This window comes from Galeopterus variegatus, unplaced genomic scaffold, assembly GCF_000696425.1.
Source record: "Galeopterus variegatus unplaced genomic scaffold, G_variegatus-3.0.2 Scaffold1690, whole genome shotgun sequence".
NCBI lineage: Eukaryota > Metazoa > Chordata > Mammalia > Dermoptera > Cynocephalidae > Galeopterus > Galeopterus variegatus.
The window spans coordinates 91925-110189 of record NW_007727801.1 but is presented as its reverse complement, the minus strand read 5'-3'; the positions used below and the strand labels follow the sequence as shown (position 1 = coordinate 110189).

The 18265-nt window shown below is 37.0% G+C and overlaps 1 protein-coding gene across 1 annotated transcript in view; it reads left to right on the top strand.

Annotated features, from left to right (window-relative positions):
- Positions 1 to 18265, top strand: part of LPAR1 (lysophosphatidic acid receptor 1) — a 139848-nt gene that overhangs the window by 74203 nt on the left and 47380 nt on the right. The window contains exon 3 of the mRNA XM_008578469.1: positions 13885 to 14632. Coding sequence (XP_008576691.1) covers positions 13885 to 14632 — 748 coding nt within the window. The remainder of the gene's footprint in view (positions 1 to 13884; positions 14633 to 18265) is intronic.

The following is an 18265-nucleotide window of genomic DNA, read 5'->3' as shown; positions in this document are numbered from 1 at the left end:
CCCTAGTAAATGGATTAATAAGTTGAGGTTTAATGGTGGTCATTGGCATGATTCTGAGGGCTTTAAAAGGAGAGCACGTGAGGAGCTCTGTCTCTTTCTGCTCAAGCCATCTGCCATCTCACAATGTGATACCCTGTGTCACTGAAGTCACCACCAGAGAAGGCTCTCACCAGATGTGTTCCCTGGACTTTGGACCTCCCAGCCACCAAAACTGTAAGCAATAAATATTGTTTCTTTACAAATTACCTAGTTTCAGGTATTTTTGTTATCAGCAACAGAAACAGACTAACGCATTGCCGTTGGGTAATTGCATAGCATCACTTAAGAACTGCCCTTAAGTTAAACTTATCCCATTTCATACATGCTTGTCCTAGGCAGGCTCAGGCTGGGAAAGAAGTGAAAGTGGGTTGATACCTGCTCCTTAGCATCAGACAAAACGTTTATGAAAGCAGATTAGTTTCTGAAAGCCCAGGGTTGCAATTAAGTAACTTTCAAAGATTCAAATGGCCTTTAGTAGCAAGAGCTCCAGTCCTACTGGAAGAGGAGTGGCTGTGGTTGTTGGGAAAGTAGGTGGCTGCCTGATTTCAAAGTCAGAACGTCCAGCAAGTGATTTCAAAACATTTGCACTTTTAAGATTACCCTCCGCCAGCCAGCCTGCAGAGGTTTTAGAGTCTTCATTCAGGCCTGGAAGAAAGAGCCATTTATCTGGATTCAGGTGTGGGACCCAACTTTCAGGGCTTTACAAACTCTAGAACTCTGTATTACCTTAATTGTGGTTGATCAGGTTATTGAAGTAACCTGGCAAAAACATGGGAGGGGAGGATCCCAGCCCAGTGGCCTGTGGGACAGGTCGTAGGCTTACCTTTGACATGCTGGATTGTGTAGAGATGACTAATGGGAAGTGAAGGTTCAGCTGTGCTGGTCAGGTAGCGATCCCACTTCTGTGAGACATGACAAGATGGAGAGACTCGGCTGCTGATCAGCCCACAGTCTCATTCAAGATTAGCTTGGAAGACTCTGAGGGTTCAGCTGTGCTGGTCAGGTAGCGATCCCACTTCTGTGAGACATGAAAAGATGGAGAGACTCGGCTGCTGATCAGCCCACAGTCTCATTCAAGATTAGCTTGGAAGACTAGGACAATACTGAACCTGCAGATGGGAATTCAGCTCTATGGCAGCAGGGAAGGAAAACACAGAAGAAACAAGGGGGTGAATGACAGGGAGAGTCACAGGATCTGAAGATTATAGTCATCAGTCATTAAACATAAATTGCTCTCAATACTTAAAATATTAAATGCTGCTTTTTAAAAAACTATGCATTTCATTGCTTTCTGTAAATTAGTCACAGAAAAAGAAAGTGAAATTTACAGACACAAGCTGTTTTGTAATAAAAAAGAGGACAATCAGGGAAGGTGGAAGATAGTTAAAAACTAAAAGAAATAAGCATGCAGTCCTACTTTTAAAAATTGAAATGGAACAAAATTTTAAGGAAATATATATTGTTATTAACCTAAGAACAAAGTGGGCTAATGGAAAATAATTTTTCATTTTCTTCATAGAATGAATGACTTGTACATATTGTTTTGATCTGTCGGTTTGAGTAAGGCTACATTTTAGAGATGGTGTTTGGTTTATGAAGGTTCAAGCCACTCGGGTTGCTTGATTTAATAGTTTCAGGAGAACATGTTACAGAAATAGAGTAACCAATGCTCAGTCGTTAAAAGAAGGTCATGTTTTTCTTTCCATTTTACAGATGAGGAAACTAACATTCCCCTCTCCTTGCTTCTCCTCCTCTTAGTGCCTCAGATTAGGTTAGGTTTCTGTCTTTTTTTTAATTAAACATGTCAAGCAAACGAAATGGGTAGAGAGAATTATAATACAAAAAGGTATCCATTACCCAGCTTTATGAAATATTAACATTTTGATGCATTTTCTTCACACTCTTTTGGGCTTTAATAAATAAGACAAATAATTACAGATAGAGTTGAAGCCTCTCGTATTCCTTCTCAATTCTATTAATTTCCTCTTTGCAAAGACTATACATTGATATTTATTCTCTCTGTATGTGTTTGTGGATATATACATATGTGGGAAAATATAAACAATATGTGGTAGGTTTCTGCAAAATTTAACATTCATAAGAATGGTACACTGCATGTATACTCATGCAAATTTCTTTAGTCGTTAGTACATATAAAGCTCTACTTTGTTTACCTGTTTTATAGTATACCTTTCTGGTTTTATTGCAATTTATGTTGCAATTTATTGATATTTATGTTGCTCCTGATATTTTGATCTTATAAAAGAGTGGCAGTGAAAATTCTTGTGGGTCTCCTCAGGTCCTTATGTGTTTTTTCCCTAGTTTTAGCCTCGTTTGATCTCGTGTACGAACATGTCCAACTTTTGTGGTTTTTGCCAAACTGTTTTTCAAAGATGTTGTACTAAATTTTACTTTTACCAGCACTGTATGACTATCCTCTTCAACTGTTCTTGGTGGTTAATTTTTGTCAACCTGATGGAAATAAATTGGATCTCACTGCAGTTTGTACTTAACATTCTCTGATTCCCTGTAAGGGTAATTTTCTTTTCATGTGATTATTGGCCAGTAAGGTTTCATCTTCTATAAATTGCCTATTCACATCTTTGGCCATTTTTCTACTGGATTGCATGGCTTTCCTCTTTTTGATTTGTAAGAAGTCTTTACATATCATTGTAAGCAAAGTCTTTCTTATGTGTTTTACCAAACTTTCTACTAATCTTTAGCTTTTCTTTTCACTCATAAAGTCTTTTGCAGCACAGAAGCCTTAAATTTTTGATTAGTCAGATTTTTATCAATGTTTTGGTCTTATTTAGAAAAATTTCCCCATTCACAGGTTATAAATATATTTTTCATTTCTTCTAAAAGTTTTAGAGATTTATTTTTTACATATCTTCATGTTTCCTAAAATGGGTTTCTGTGTCTGATACTGGATTTGTATGGCCTGAAATAGATTTCTGTGTATAACATAGATATTCAATTTATTTATTTTTTCATATGGATAAACAGTTATGCCATTTTCTCAATTGACAGGTAAAGCATGTCTCTCATATCAAGTCACCACATAAGCATGCATTTCAGGCTGTCTGTTCTGTTCCACCGGGCCATTCAGGTACTTCTGTGCTTATGTCCCGATGTCTTAACTACCATCACTTAAAAAAAACCCTGTGATGTATATTTGCAATGGAATATTCAGCTATGAAGAGAAATGATATCCTGTCATTTGCAGCAACATGGATAGAACTGCAAACTCTCATGTTAAGTGAAGTAAGTCAGGCACAGAAAGACAAATACCGTATGATCTCACTCAAATATGGAATCTTAAAAAAAAAAAAAGTGGTTCTCATAGAAGTAGAGAGTAGAGTAATGGTTACCAGAGGGCAGGAAGGGAGTGGGGTGGGGGGAGTAGCAGACGGAGTGCACTGAGTACAAAACTCTGCTCTCTACCCTAAGTGAGTCATTGTGCAGTATATGTGTGTATTGAAACAACACACTGTACCCCACAAATATGTACAAGTAAATGTTAAATAAATAAAACGTGGTATTCAATAGGGGACCTAGGTCTTAATTTTCCAAGTTATCTTGCATGTTCTTGTTCTTTTGTACTTTCACCTCAGTGTTCAGGGAGCCTGTCACATCCCATGAAAACCCCTCTTGGGATTTTAATTGTATCACATTAAATTTATATGTTAATACTGGGAAAATTGACAGATTTACATCTTTATCCATAAAATATTTTATTATTTTATCTCTTCGTTTATTTAGGTTATCTTGTAAGCCTTTGAATATTTAGACTTATTCCTAGACACATCAGAGATTTTTTTGTTGTGGTTGTAAATGTATTCTTTCTTGAAATAACAACTTTTTTTTTTTTTTTTTTTTTTTTTTTTTTTTTTTTTTTTTATTTTTTTTTTTTTTTTTTTTTTTTTTTTGTCTTTTGTCTTTTTCCGTGTCCGGCAATGGATTGCAACCCTCAGTGTTGCCCCCGTACCGGACCGGGGACCGGCAACGGGATCGCAACCCTTGGGGTCGCTCCCGCGCCTCGCTCAGCCAGTGAGCGGGAACCGGTCCGTATGTGAGATCCGAACCCTCGGGCGGGAGCGCCGCCGCGCTTCCCAAGCGGCGCACTTATCCAGTGCGCCACCGGGCCGGCCCTTGAAATAACAACTTTAAAATATTTTTTTCTGGTGTTTCTGTAGGAACACAATTGATCATATGGATTGATGTTTAATCCAGCAAATTTGCTAAACTCTCTTAATACAGATTGTTTATGGATTGTCTTGTATTTTCCATGTAGCTGATTATATCATCTGTGGATAAAAATAAGTTTTTTTCATCTTTCCTAATTCTTTCCTTTTTCTTTTGTCTTATTTCCCTGGCTGTGATCACTGGTAAATGCTAAAAGCAGTTGGTGTTTGAGTCAATTTTGTTTTGTTTCTGTTTTAAGAGGGAATGCTTCCATAGAATATGACAATTAATGTATGTTTGTATCCTTTTGTTAAATTGAGCAAATTAATTCTAATTAGGGACTGCCAGATTATCATGAAAGGATATTAAAATTTATCAAACACATTTTTTGTGTCTTTTGAGATGATCATTGGCCGTTTTTCTGTCTTTGAATTTATTAAAGTGGTTACTTATATTACCATATTTATAAATGTTAAATCATCTTTGCATTCTGGAATAAAATCTGTTTAGTCAAGAAAAAAATATATACACACATCCTATTTAGTGATTTTATATGTGTGTGTATATGCACACATGTATACATGTGTGCAAACATTGCTGGATTTGATTTACTTGCATTTTATTTAGGAATTCTCATTTATGTTCTTAAATAAGATTGGCTCATAATTTATTTCACTCTTTCTCTCCTTGTTTGTTCTTGTAACATGATTATGCCACCTTCATACAAATGTAACTAAGTACGCTTTGAAAATATAAAACCAAAACAGTGATATCAAGTAATTTTAGGTAGGTTTCAAAACAAATGGAAGTAAAATGCTGAACATGTGAGAGGGGAGTGGAAGCATTGGACTGAAACCATATCAAGGGAGGAGGATTACCTTAGACCCCCAAATCAAATGTGCATGTTGAAATAGAGTAAGAATTAAAGAATAGAAACAGAAAGTATAACTCTTGAACAGTAGAAGGGGAAAGAGAGAATACACACACTCAGTCAGTTCGGTTTTTTCTTTAATCATTCATTATGTGACATTCTTGGGTCTACTCCTGCTGCTGATTGTTCTGCAGATTCTCAAACATGGTACCCCTCCTGTGTTTTTCCTCTTTTTGGATGACGAACCAGTCCTGTGTGGCTACTTTGAGATCTCATCTTCCAGAGAAGTTTGACATTTGCTAGTACCAGGCATGTGGAGTGGGAGGGTTATGGGTATGTTATAAACTCGGGACCTTAGTTTGTGTTAATCTGTGTTCCTGTGGGTTCTCAGAGTTGACAGGTAATCTAACCTCAAATCTCAACTTTGTGTTGTTTATAGGCTAGGGATCATGATTTCTTTCTCTTTCATTTTTTTTTTTTGTGTGTTGTTGGGGGGGCAGTTGGCTGGTATGGGGATCAAACCCTTGACCTTGGTGTTATCAGCACCATAATGGGGTCATGATTTCTTAAGGGAGTCTTTTAATTTATTTATTTCCCACTCTCAAGCCTAAACTAAGACAAACTTTCTTGTTTTCCCCAGTGCAAATGGGTAGATTAGTTTTTTCTGGGGTACTTTTTTTTTTTTTTTTTACTGATATGGAGATCTTCAAGACTCCTAGCTTTATGAGTGGGTCTTAGTTCCAACTCACTGCTTCAGTCAAGGGCTCTTCTTCTGTTTCCTAGTAGAGTTTATAACCCTGTCTCCATAATCTTTGACAATCCATTGCCAGGGCAGTCTGTCACCTTAGTTTGCAGTTTCCTCTTAGCTCAGGGACGCATCTAAAAAGACTGTTTATTATATTTTATCCAGCACATCTTAGTGTCTTTATTTTTTTTATTCCTTCCTTTTATGACTGACACAGAATTCTCTCTTTGGAAAGTTGAAAAGTATGATGGTGTGTACCTTTTTTTAGCCTGGTAGACAATAACAAAAAGTATTTTCATTGACTTAGAATTCATTATGTTTTCCAGTTTCTTTTTACATATGTATACATCACATATTAATGTATGTTCTTGCTTTATAAGAAGTATCACTTTATGTACTTTTCAAGATAAGCCTTTTGAAATTTAGTAGTCGCGTATTCTTCAGTAATTGTAGAGATTCTAGCTTTAAATCGTTTTTAGTTTGTATCAGCATTGTTTTGTGGCCTATTTTCTAGTTCTGGTGGCAAAATGTCCCACTTTTCTTGTTTTTCATTTGAGGCTCTGAGAAGGGTGAGAAATATTTTTCTTGTTAGTAGAAATTTTCTGGCATTCAATTCTAGGCTGTCTCTTTTCTAATCTTTTTTTGGGGGAGATAATATGTTGAAAGTATGATTATTTTAGATCTCAGAACTAGAATTGAAAAAGGTCTTAGAGATCATTCATACCTTAACTTGCAAATGAGAAAATTGAGATCAGAGCAGTTGTGGAACTCATTAAAGACCAAATTAGTTGGTGAGCATCTGAATCAGGAAGAGCCCTGGCTAGCCAAGGCCACAAATCAGGTCTTCACCCACTCCATTGTTGTGCTTTAATAGAAGTAGAAACCACACTGGCTTGATTTATATCTTATTATTGGTCCTTTATGCAGCATAGATTAACATCTCTTTTAAAGTATGTCAGTAGAGTACATATTTACATTCTTATCTAAATACTTACTAAATCACATAGGTTTATTACAGATACTTGTCTGTGAGTGTATGCCAAATGTTCCCTTTTCCTCTCGCTAATGAATATGTAATTGCCTTTGAGGAGATTAAAAAATACATCAGGTGGACTGTGAGTGTTGCCACCGCAGGCACTCAAGTGTGTCATTTTGGTACCCCTTGAAGGCATAGTGCATGCCACGCCCATACCTGGCATAACACATACGTTTGTGAATGTGTGAGTGAATAAGTAGAGTGCATAATAAAGCTGGACACCATATGTGCCTCTTTGGAGTGTAGGCGTGGTAGATTTGTTATGACTCTTTCTGAGATCACATGATAGAGTGAGGTTAAATTTCTGAGATGTGCAACACCTGCTCTGTGGAGCAGCCAGTGACAGCTATGACCCTCTACCCCTATCATCTCAACATAAAGCAATTGGCAAATGAGAAAAGGGCATGAATGTGGACTTTTAAGCCTTGAAGACAATTTAATTTTGGAATAATGCTATCTTATCTATATTTTTGTTTCTTGGGCAGGGCAAAATTCTGTAATTTCTCTTATTACAGAGAAATTTCTAATTATAGTGATTTGAAGTTTAGAATAATAAACGAAAGTGCTTATTGGGTTTTGTTGGAGTATATTTTTGTTTATCCCTAAATTTCCTGCAGTAGATATTAGTTACTTTCTAAAACAAAAAAGAATATCATTTGTAATCTTACCTATCTAAATTTTACAAAATTGTCATTCTGTGCATTTTTTATCCTTTCCTCTTATTTTTTACTCCATTTTCCTCCAGTAATATGAAAAGTTATCATCCTATTTTAGTTTATTCATTATTGAGTTGGTGGTTTTGAATCAGCATAGTTAAATTTATTTTTGAAAGTTATTGCCACAATTTAAATAGTATTTTTGATTCTTACCTGAGTAATAAGAGAAAATTAATATGCATTTACATTCTGGTCCCCTATTTCAAGTTTTTATTGATACAGTAAATGATTTTAATCCCACATTAGAACTGAATTATTATTTTTATAATAGGTATAATTTCTGTCAAAAATTACTCTTGATATTCGCTTTAAGTTTTATAACCATATGAAGAACAATTACTTAGAGTCATGTTTTGTGGGTTTTAGTGCTTGCTGCGAATGTTTTTATTCATGTGTGTGTGTGTGTGTGTGTGTAACTTTTCTCATGACACTTGTATGTGTACTTTCTTTAGGAAGGAGGTATACTCTGCCTCATGTGAAAACATCAGTATAGTTGGTGTGGAATTTGTGGATCTCAAACATTTTCTCCACGTCATGGAGATTTTGTTCACTTGAGTCCTGTCCTTAGGAATTCTACATCAAGTTTAAGGATATCCTGTTTCTGCTCTCTTTAAATATTTGATTTGTTTGCTTTTTGTTTATTTTTTCTCTATACTCTTAGAATTTTTCTTTATCCTTGAGATTCCAAAATCTCATCGAGCTATAGCTACATTTTACTTGCTTTTAATTAACTTTGTTCTGTAATTTATATCCACTTAAACCAGTAATCTAAGGTCTTTCCTAAGTAATAACTTTTCTGTTTGGAGATGTGTTTCATCAGCCTTGTCCTAGTCTTTCTTGGATCCCTCGTATAGCTAGTTTTTTTTTCCCTATATGTGAAAAACTCATTTTTCCCCCTATTTCCTCCTTTCCTTTTGTTCTTATTGTCTTCGATCCTCTACTCTGAGCACTGGGTGACTTTCTTAAGTCTTCTATTGCCACTCAGTTTTCTAAAATTTTTATACTTCATTTTATTGCCTGCATTGCTGTTTTAATTCCAAAATTGTTTTTCAATTTGTTCTGCTAGGCACAATAATGGCTTCCAAAGATATTCATCACCTAATCCCCAGAATCTGTGATTATGCTACTTTACGTGGCAAAAGGGATTTTTCAGATGTGATTCAGTTAAGGATTTTGAGATGGGGAGATTAGCCTAGATTATCTGGCTCAGTGTAATAACAAGGTTTCTTAAATTTGGAAGAGGGAGGCAGAAGAGTCAGTGTCAGAGTGATTAAATCTGAGAAAGACTTGACCAGCCATTACTGGTTTTTGACGATAGAAGGGGGCCATCAGCCAAGGAATGTGGCAGCACCTAGAGGTTGGACAAGACAAAACAGATACTCCCCTAGAGCCTCTGGAAAGGAACACAGTCCTGCCAACACCTTGATTTTAGTCCAGTGAAACCCATTTTGGACTTCTGACCTCCAGGACTGTGAGATAAATTTGTATATTTAAGCTGTTAAGTTCATAGAAATTAGTTATAGCAGCAACAGGAAAATGAATACAATATCCATGTAGTTTTTACTGATTTTTTTGGGGGGGGGACTTCGTAATGGCTTGTTCTATCTTTAATTCTAGTACCCTAACAAAGCACATTGAAAACAGAAATAGACTGTATTTTAATTTTTTTCTTTTTTCCTCTCTCTCTTTTTTTCTTCATTTTGTTTGAGAACTTTTTTTTTTTGTTGTTTGATGTATCGTTATAGCCATGACAAACTTATTGGCTTGTAGTTAAATCAGAGTCTCTATGAGCTTGATGTGGGTTTCCTGTCTGAAGTAAAAACCCATTCAGGGCCGGCCCAGTGGCGCACTGCTACAGTGTGCCGCTTGGGAGCACGGCAGCGCTCCCGCCGAGGGTTCGGATCCCACATACAGACCGGCCGCTCACTGGCTGAGTGAGGTGTGGGCGCAATACCGAGGGTTGCGATCCCATTGCCGGTCCCGGTCCGGTATGGGCACGACACTGAGGGTTGCGATCCGTTGCCGGTCACGAAAAAAGACAAAAAGGAAAAAAAAAAAAACCATTCATGCTGCCTTTCTGACTGCTGTTGGAGGTTCTTCCCAGGTCTTCTCCACTCATTCTGCAGGCCTACTGCTTTTTGCAGAAGATAGAAGAGATTTAATTTTACTTTCAATTCAGTCCTATTGCACTAAATCTAATTGAAATTCCTCTTACTTTTTTCCAGGTATATTACACCCTTCCTATTTTTAATTTCTGGTATATTTTCTACTCTTTCAATATCCAGCTGGTAATTTTTATGAAATACAGAGTTCTTACCCAGAATCCTCTTAGTATGGAATTTTAAATCAGAAATAGACCTTATGTATTAATTAGTTCAATTTCCTCATTTTACAGATGATAAAACTGAGGTTCAAAAAAATCATATGTTATTAAATGTGTACAGTTTTTATGTCATCACAGCTCAATTTCCAGGAGAAAAGAAATGGCATAGGACTGGCTCACATGCTGTTTGGTGACTCAACACACGGGATACCATTAGTGAAATTTGTACTTTTAAATTTTGTCTTTAACTAGATAGTTTTCCTATGTGGGAAGGGCTAGGAAGGAAGCTGCATGTATCCCTGTTTGACTTTGTTGGTAACTGGTGTTCAGAAGCTGAAATGCTGTAAAATAATACATGCTTGATATTTGGTTTAAAAATTTCTTTGTACAGAGGAAGTAAATGATTATGGGGTTAATGGAAAGAACAGGGTTTTGCATTTATATTCATCATTTTGTATATATGCTCTGCAGAAAGGAAACTTGGAAAGTGTAAAAGATAAAGTTATCTTTAACTTATTAATGAAACCAATATGTATTTTGTATCTAATCCATCTAACAGTGGGATGCTATACAACAGTGAACAAGAAAGCTGGAATCTGTGCCGTCCTAGGGTTTCTAGCCTACTGGAGGAGTGATCAACAGATAATTAAGCAATTATTAAACAGTGTATTAAGTGTTGTCATATGGAACTGTGATGGGAAATACTGTGCCCAGACTTAGGAATGTATGGGGAGAACGACTAGAAGGAATACAATTTCAGCTGACAAAAATAGCACTCAAAATGTGGTCCCTGAGCCAGGAATATCAGCATTACCCAGGGCCCCACCTCAGATATACTGAATCAGGAGTTCTTGGGCTATGGCCAGCAATCTGTTTTACAAACCCTTCAGATGATTCTGATGTAGGAAACCACTGTTCTCACTGATGCTGAGAACCAGAGGTAAGAGAGAGCACAGCATATTAAAGAGAAGCTAAAGAGAAGAGTTTGAAGTCATTAATAGCTTGAGTTGAGACTAGAGAGGTAGGTACAGCCTGATAAGATGGTTGAAGAGTTTAGGTTTTTATCTTAGGTGCACTTGTAAGCCATCAAAGCATATTCAGTAGAGGAACAGCTTGGTTAACTGTGTCTCGTAGAAAGATCACTAGAGATCAGAGCTGGGTAGAAAGAACAACGTAGGAACAGCAAAGGTTCTTGACATAGTGGGAAGAGATGAGACTCAGAGCCTTTGACTGGCAAAGGACACACCTTTTCTGCTGCAACAGAAAGGAGGAAAGGATGGATTATTGAACAAGTAAATTTTTAGTTTTGGTGGGAGAAAAGGGAGAATTCCCCACTGATTTCTATTTTCCTCTGTCTGAAAACTGCTGAGGAAGAGAGGGAAGATGGGCCTCAAACTTGAGAATGGTAGATAAGTTTAAAATAGACATTGTGCAGTATATATGGGGTAATAATTAAGAGGGAACCAAACTGCCATGTGGTATTGAAGTCCCAGTTGAGGATAGATTATCACAAATTTATACTGGGATCAATCTGCAGATGATCAAAGTGTGATTTTCTCTAGCATTTCTCAGAAGCCTTAGTCTACATGTGGAAGTAGCAACAAACTGGATTCATCCAAGACTGATGTTATTCTAATATACTTTTTTGGAAGTACAGTAGGGCAAGGAGATTAAAAGAGAAAGGCCTCTGCTCCCTCATCTAAAAGTTCAAAAATTCAATAAACTCTGAAAATGGAAGATTTTTTTATAACTCACTTCGTGGCAAAACTTCTCTGAATGAATTGATATGAGGCTATTTATAGCCTTCACTTATCAAATGTAAGATATATGTCATATGTTTGCTTCACAGAGTAATGTGTGTACTTATAGAGTGCTGCCCCAATTCTGCTGGGGATATGACATCATATCTGGGATATGAATGGCATAACTGTTCCTAAAACCAGAAAAAAATCTGAAGTCTGAAGGACACCTGACCCCAGTATCTTCAAGAAGAGATTGTGTTCCTGTGTTAGCATTAAAGACATTGACGTAATGTACTATGGAATAAGCTGGAAAAGAGAATAAGGGGAAGGTGAGGAGGGTAATCCATTGTTGAAAAAGGTACAGGAGTCAAGGAGATAGATAACTTCAGAGAACCGAAGTGTCTGAGGATCAGATGAGAAAATCTGAAGAACCGAAGATTGTGATGAGTAATTAGAATGTCTTAATTATTTCCAAAGGGAGACAGTTCTGAATTGTAACAAAGTCCAGGGTGTGACCATGGGTGTGGGCAGCTGAGTTGTAATGGAATAAAAGGTCATTAGAGATGAGGTCAAGAAAATGAGAGGCAGGAAAATTAGATGAATTACCCAGAGTAATGGCAAAATATGGGGTGGAATGGATCATACAAGCCAAGTTCTCCAGTCGCCAAGGGGTGAGGCACTGTGGAAGGTACATAATATACCAAGATGTGTAGGTCAAGGTCTTCGCTTTTCCCCCAGAGTATGATCTCTTGAAGAAACTGACAGCTAAAGAGAGAAATAGTCATACATGTTAAGTGTAATGTTCAAAGTGTGATCTAAAAGCTGTTAAAGTTCAGAGGATGGAAGAGACTTTAGATGTCTGAGCAGGTCAGAAGACTACCCGACCGATCAATAAGTGTTTCACACTGTTTTTGATATTTTCAGTGTTTGGTAAACATTTTTGCACAATGTATAGATATTCAGTAGAACATGTGATCAAAAATAGTGGTTAAAACTGTCATATTTGCTAGGTAACTTATTAAAAGCAAAGCAAGATAAAAAGAAAAAACGTGAACTGTCTTCAAGAAATATTTTTTAATTCTAGGAGTCTCAGATAAACTTAAGGCTTCGGGGAGAGTGATTTATATTATATGATGTATAATTTTCTGGTTTTCCTTTGTTGTTTTTTATGTTTTAATAATTTTATTGACTACCTATATTCTGTTTGAAACTGCCTCAATCCTTTCAGGACCTACGTGAAAGTATAAATAATAAGCAAATATATTCTAATCAATGATGTTGAAAAATAAGTAAACGTGTTACATATCACTCCTCATTTAAAAAAATATACTTAATCTAATCTGAGTATATTTTACTTCTTGTAGAGCAGTGTCAAAGTGTCAGCTGCTGTTTGGAGGTTACGTTAAGTACTCTGAAAAGAAAAAAATATGTTACATATCACTCCTCATTTAAAAAAATATACTTAATCTAATCTGAGTATATTTTACTTCTTGTAGTGCAGTGTCAAAGTGTCAGCTGCTGTTTGGAGGTTACGTTAAGTACTCTGAAAAGAAAAAAATTCTCAAATGTCATAGACTGATGAATGCTATTCTGGGTATAAGGAGTCTTGGGGGTAGGCAGTGCTGACCACAGGAATGTTGACCAGCAAATGTTGGCTTTGGGCAAAGAACCTTTGATGCATAGTGAACTCTTAGAAATGTAGGGACTGGTGGTCCTTGTGGGAACCTGAGTTGTAAAGTGTTTGTCACAGATAGATCATACTATGTGAGAATAGAAATGCAGAATAATAGGGCAATGATACCCTATCTATAAACCCACTGTTTATAGATTCCCTAAATAACAGGTCAAAATAGATTTCACTATGCTAAATATTCCAATTGCAACGTTGTGCAAAATTTTCGTCTGTCTTATGTATTTTAAGCAAGATTCTTGGGCCATGTGGCTTTTCTAGTAGACTTCATGACATAAAACTGCCCAGCAGAGACCTTGTCATTTGTTTAACTCCAACTGTCTTTAATCTTGAGGACAGTAGCACTGTGAGAAATCTTGGGGTTTCCACATAATCATAGAATGTTATGCAGGGTCAGATTTTTAAATTCTTTGCTTTTGTTTTTCTGCCACATTTATGATAGAATTCTTGTATTTTCTATACATCTTAAAATTTAAATCTGTGGTTTCTTTTCTTCTCTCTCTCTTTTTTTCATCTCTTTCCTCCTTTTTCTTTTAGTTCACAGCCATGAACGAACCACAGTGCTTCTACAATGAATCCATCGCCTTCTTTTATAACCGGAGTGGAAAGCATCTTGCTACAGAATGGAACACAGTCAGCAAGCTGGTGATGGGACTTGGAATCACTGTCTGTATCTTCATCATGTTGGCCAACCTCCTGGTCATGGTGGCCATCTATGTGAACCGCCGCTTCCATTTTCCTATTTATTACTTAATGGCTAATCTGGCTGCTGCAGATTTCTTTGCTGGCTTGGCCTACTTCTACCTAATGTTCAACACAGGACCCAATACTCGGAGACTGACTGTTACCACATGGCTCCTCCGGCAGGGCCTCATTGACACAAGCCTGACGGCATCTGTGGCCAACTTACTGGCTATTGCAATCGAGAGGCACATTACAGTTTTCCGCATGCAGCTGCACACACGGATGAGCAACCGGCGGGTGGTGGTGGTCATTGTGGTCATCTGGACAATGGCCATTGTTATGGGTGCTATACCCAGTGTGGGCTGGAACTGTATCTGTGATATTGAAAATTGTTCCAACATGGCACCCCTTTACAGTGACTCTTACTTAGTCTTCTGGGCCATTTTCAACTTGGTGACCTTTGTGGTAATGGTGGTTCTTTATGCTCACATCTTTGGCTATGTTCGCCAGAGGACTATGAGAATGTCTCGGCATAGTTCTGGACCCCGGCGGAATCGGGATACCATGATGAGTCTTCTGAAGACTGTGGTCATTGTGCTTGGTAAGTTTTGTCTTGACTCTAATTTATTTTATGGATTCTCAATGTCTTAATATAAACGACATTAGTTTAAGTATTCACCAGGTGTATATGCAGGAATTGCAAGAGAATGAGGCACTTTTATATTAAACATCTGTGACAAAGTCAGCTTGTCAGTCTTTCTAATTGGCTTCGGGGAAATAGGGGTCTCAGTGGTGTAGTATAAATGATGAGAATATGAACGTTGCCATCGAAGAGACTGGCTATCTAGTATTGAAAATACCAGAACAACCCACCAAATTTATTTAGCTTTCGTAAGGTTTCCTTACAGTCCAAATTGTGAAGCTTTTGCCTGTGGTCTCTGTATTACAGATTTCAGATAGAAAGTGCTTTTTTGTAATACGAATATGTTCTCATAAGTTATTTCTACTAGTCTATTTTTGAGTAAGTTATCTTTGCATTCTGTAATTATTACTACATTGTAGGTAAGTATGTAAAGATTTTGTATAGATTTACTGAACAAAACAGATTGGAGTTAATGATATTCTGTGACAGTCATCGTCATGAAAACATTTTTCTTCATTAATTTTCTGCTTGTAGTAATGGAAGTTATATTTCAAGGTGAAGAGCAAAATTTTATTATTTTTGTAGACTCGAATAACTTTTGCCTTTAAATAAGTATTTTTTTTCCTGGATGAAAAACTCATGGTAGTGACCAGGAGAAATATATTTATTCATTTATGTACTCGGAAAGTAGTTAAAGAGCACCTAATAAGTTTTAGATTCTATGCTGGCCCCTAAAAGGACAGACAGAACACTTCTTTTGGAGTTTTGAGTGCCTATCTTAAAGGTCACTCAGTGAGAATTTGTTTAATTACATATTCTCCATTGACTATATTCAGGTTAATATTTGATCACAATTTTTAAATCTTTGAAAAAACCTTTTGTCATTTCATCTTTACCCATAGAAATTCAGTGGAAAGTTTCTATAATTCTCTTTGCTACAATTTCTAAAGCAGTATTGAGTGAATGTAACCTGAGGTTATGTGGCTTCTCTGAAACTCTGGAAATTACATTAATTTTAGTCACTGGAAGGTGATAGAGCCCTAATTATCTCTTAATTAGTATTCTGGTTCATGCATCGGTCCCAGCTCTTTTGGTCAGGGCAAATGCATCATCATGATTGTTTCTGGCTATCCTGATTGTGACTCTCGAAGACCCAAAAGAATGAGAACTAGGCCTTGGAATTGCTGACTTAACTAATATCCTGCCTTACTAACTGAACACTCAGATAATATCCCCACTGGGGACCCCATCACCTTGTATGTGAGATTGTCTTATTTTATCCAATGAAGCTTAATAGAAGGATAGAAATGGCTTCCCTGTATGATTAATTAGCAACAAGACCTTGGGCATACCTGTTCCACAAGGACATATTTTCTGTTATATGAGGAAACACGTATTAGTTTATCCATGAAAGCTATTTTTGTATGAAATTAAATGAGACATTTTACTTCTGTATTGATGCAAATTTTCGTTTATTTACTGATGATTGAAGGTTGACACTTGTTGTTACGAGTGTGCTTTCTCTATTATGACATTAAAGCGCTTCTTAGAGTTCGTAGAACCATCAGCAGTAAATGGCTACTAAACTTGGACTGTGAACCTGCCAAGTTCTTGTTTTAATTTTGAGCTCTGTGTATGTCTAGCATATTTCTGAGTGCAGTATGCTTAATGATTCATGTAAAATTAACTTTCATGCCTCATTGGGTTATTTTGCAGTTTGAGATCATTATTTCGAGGGCTACACTTTCAGCATACATCTACCCTGAATGCCCCTTTCCCATCCACCATCACTACACAAACCCCAAACTTGGAAATAACAGAAATAAGGTTGCTCTCTGAGATTTGAGCTGGTAGACTCCACAAAGACTGAATGTAGTTAACTATCTCTGGAATAAGTAGCATTATTTCTATAGCTGTGAGATGGGAGAAGTTTAAGAACATGGAAAACTCCAATCAGGGGGATAGGGGAAGAAATTTGGTGAGGCAAGGTGGAAATGTGATTGTAATATAGGAAGCAGAAATTAAATTAATGGACCATAGCCTTTTTGTGAAAAACAGTGAGAACAGGAGAAGGGGCGGGGGAGTAGTTGAAAAGCTTAGAATAAGAATTCACAATCCTAAATATTCAGATGTTTGTGGAGGTGATGCCTAATGCCATTCATACAATGTACTCCCTGCTTGAATTCATCCCTGTGTAGGCATGTTTATATGAAAGAGATGTGTTGGTTTTGTAAGAACAAGAATCCTTGTCCACTTGAAGCTCTTTTCAACAAAAGTTAGTCTATTGACAATCTGGTGTTTTTTTTTTTTTAACGTTAGTTTGTGCACATTTGGTTTTTAATATCTGTCTTTTCTGCCAGATTGTCAGCTTTGTAAGGGCAGGCAGGAATTGTAATGATTTGCCATCTTTTTCTCCACATTGCCTGGCACAATTATATGGCACAAAATAGGTGTACAACACATAATTGTTGAATGAATGAATGTGATGACAAAGCCAGGTTTCTGAGCCCTCAAAACTGAGGACGAGGGAGAGCCATTGTGAGTTCAGTACAGTAAATGCTACTTTATTCGGCTGTGTGGGAGCCAAACCTCGCTACGTTCCTATTACATTCTGTGCCTTCCAATCAAAATACTACAGCTTGGAAAATGACTGGCTACAATGGGTGCTCAGTAAATAATATGTTTGTTTTACTTTCATTTATTCTGGGGATGATTACTGTTTCGTTAACTGCATGGAAAACCTTCAGTTTCCGTTTTCACTACATCAAAATGACCTCTGGGTTTTTAGACCTGTTCAGTCTTCATGATCAAGTGAAGGATTTATTGGTCAACAAGCTGAATTCCTGGGAATCAACTTAAAATAAAGGCATCTTTGAGATTTAGGATGGTAATACCAGTAGCAGGTAGTTAAGCATGAGGTTGTATATAAGCTGCTTTTGAGTGAATGTGAATCTTAATAATTTTTATTTGTCAAATGTTTATGTAGCATTAGTCATGTGCCTAGCACTATTCTACATTGGCAATTAGTATTTGCAAATAATAACCCTATGTAGTATATGTACCATTATCTATTTGTTATCCTCATTTTTCCAGATGGTGAAAACTAAGGAACAGAGAGGTTAGGTAACTTGCCCAAGCTCACACAGCTAGTAAATACGGGAGCTGAGATTCAAACTCAGTCATTTGGGTTCCAGATCCCTTGAGTTTTTCAGCTCTATGCTATCCTGCTTCTCTGTAACAAAAACAACTAGAAGCACATGCTCTATTTTGTTATAATGTTTGAACAGCAGCGTGCTATTAAATCGAAATATCGTGATCCCATTTGTTTCCGGTGATACTGCCTTGAGCTGCCTGTGCTTGTTCCCCTGTGCAGAGAAAGCTTTGAGGGAGCATTTCTTTCTTCTTTTGCTTCTGATGACGCTCACCACTCTCATTTCATCTGCCTCTTCCCACTGTTTGGTGTCGCAGCATCAGTAGCTGACTGCTTCTGATGAGGGAGTGTTTTGTTCAAGGTGCAGTTAATTGGAGGGTTCATTGTCCTGGCATGAAGTCGTGTAATCCCTCCCTAGCCTTGAATTCTCCCTACTTGAC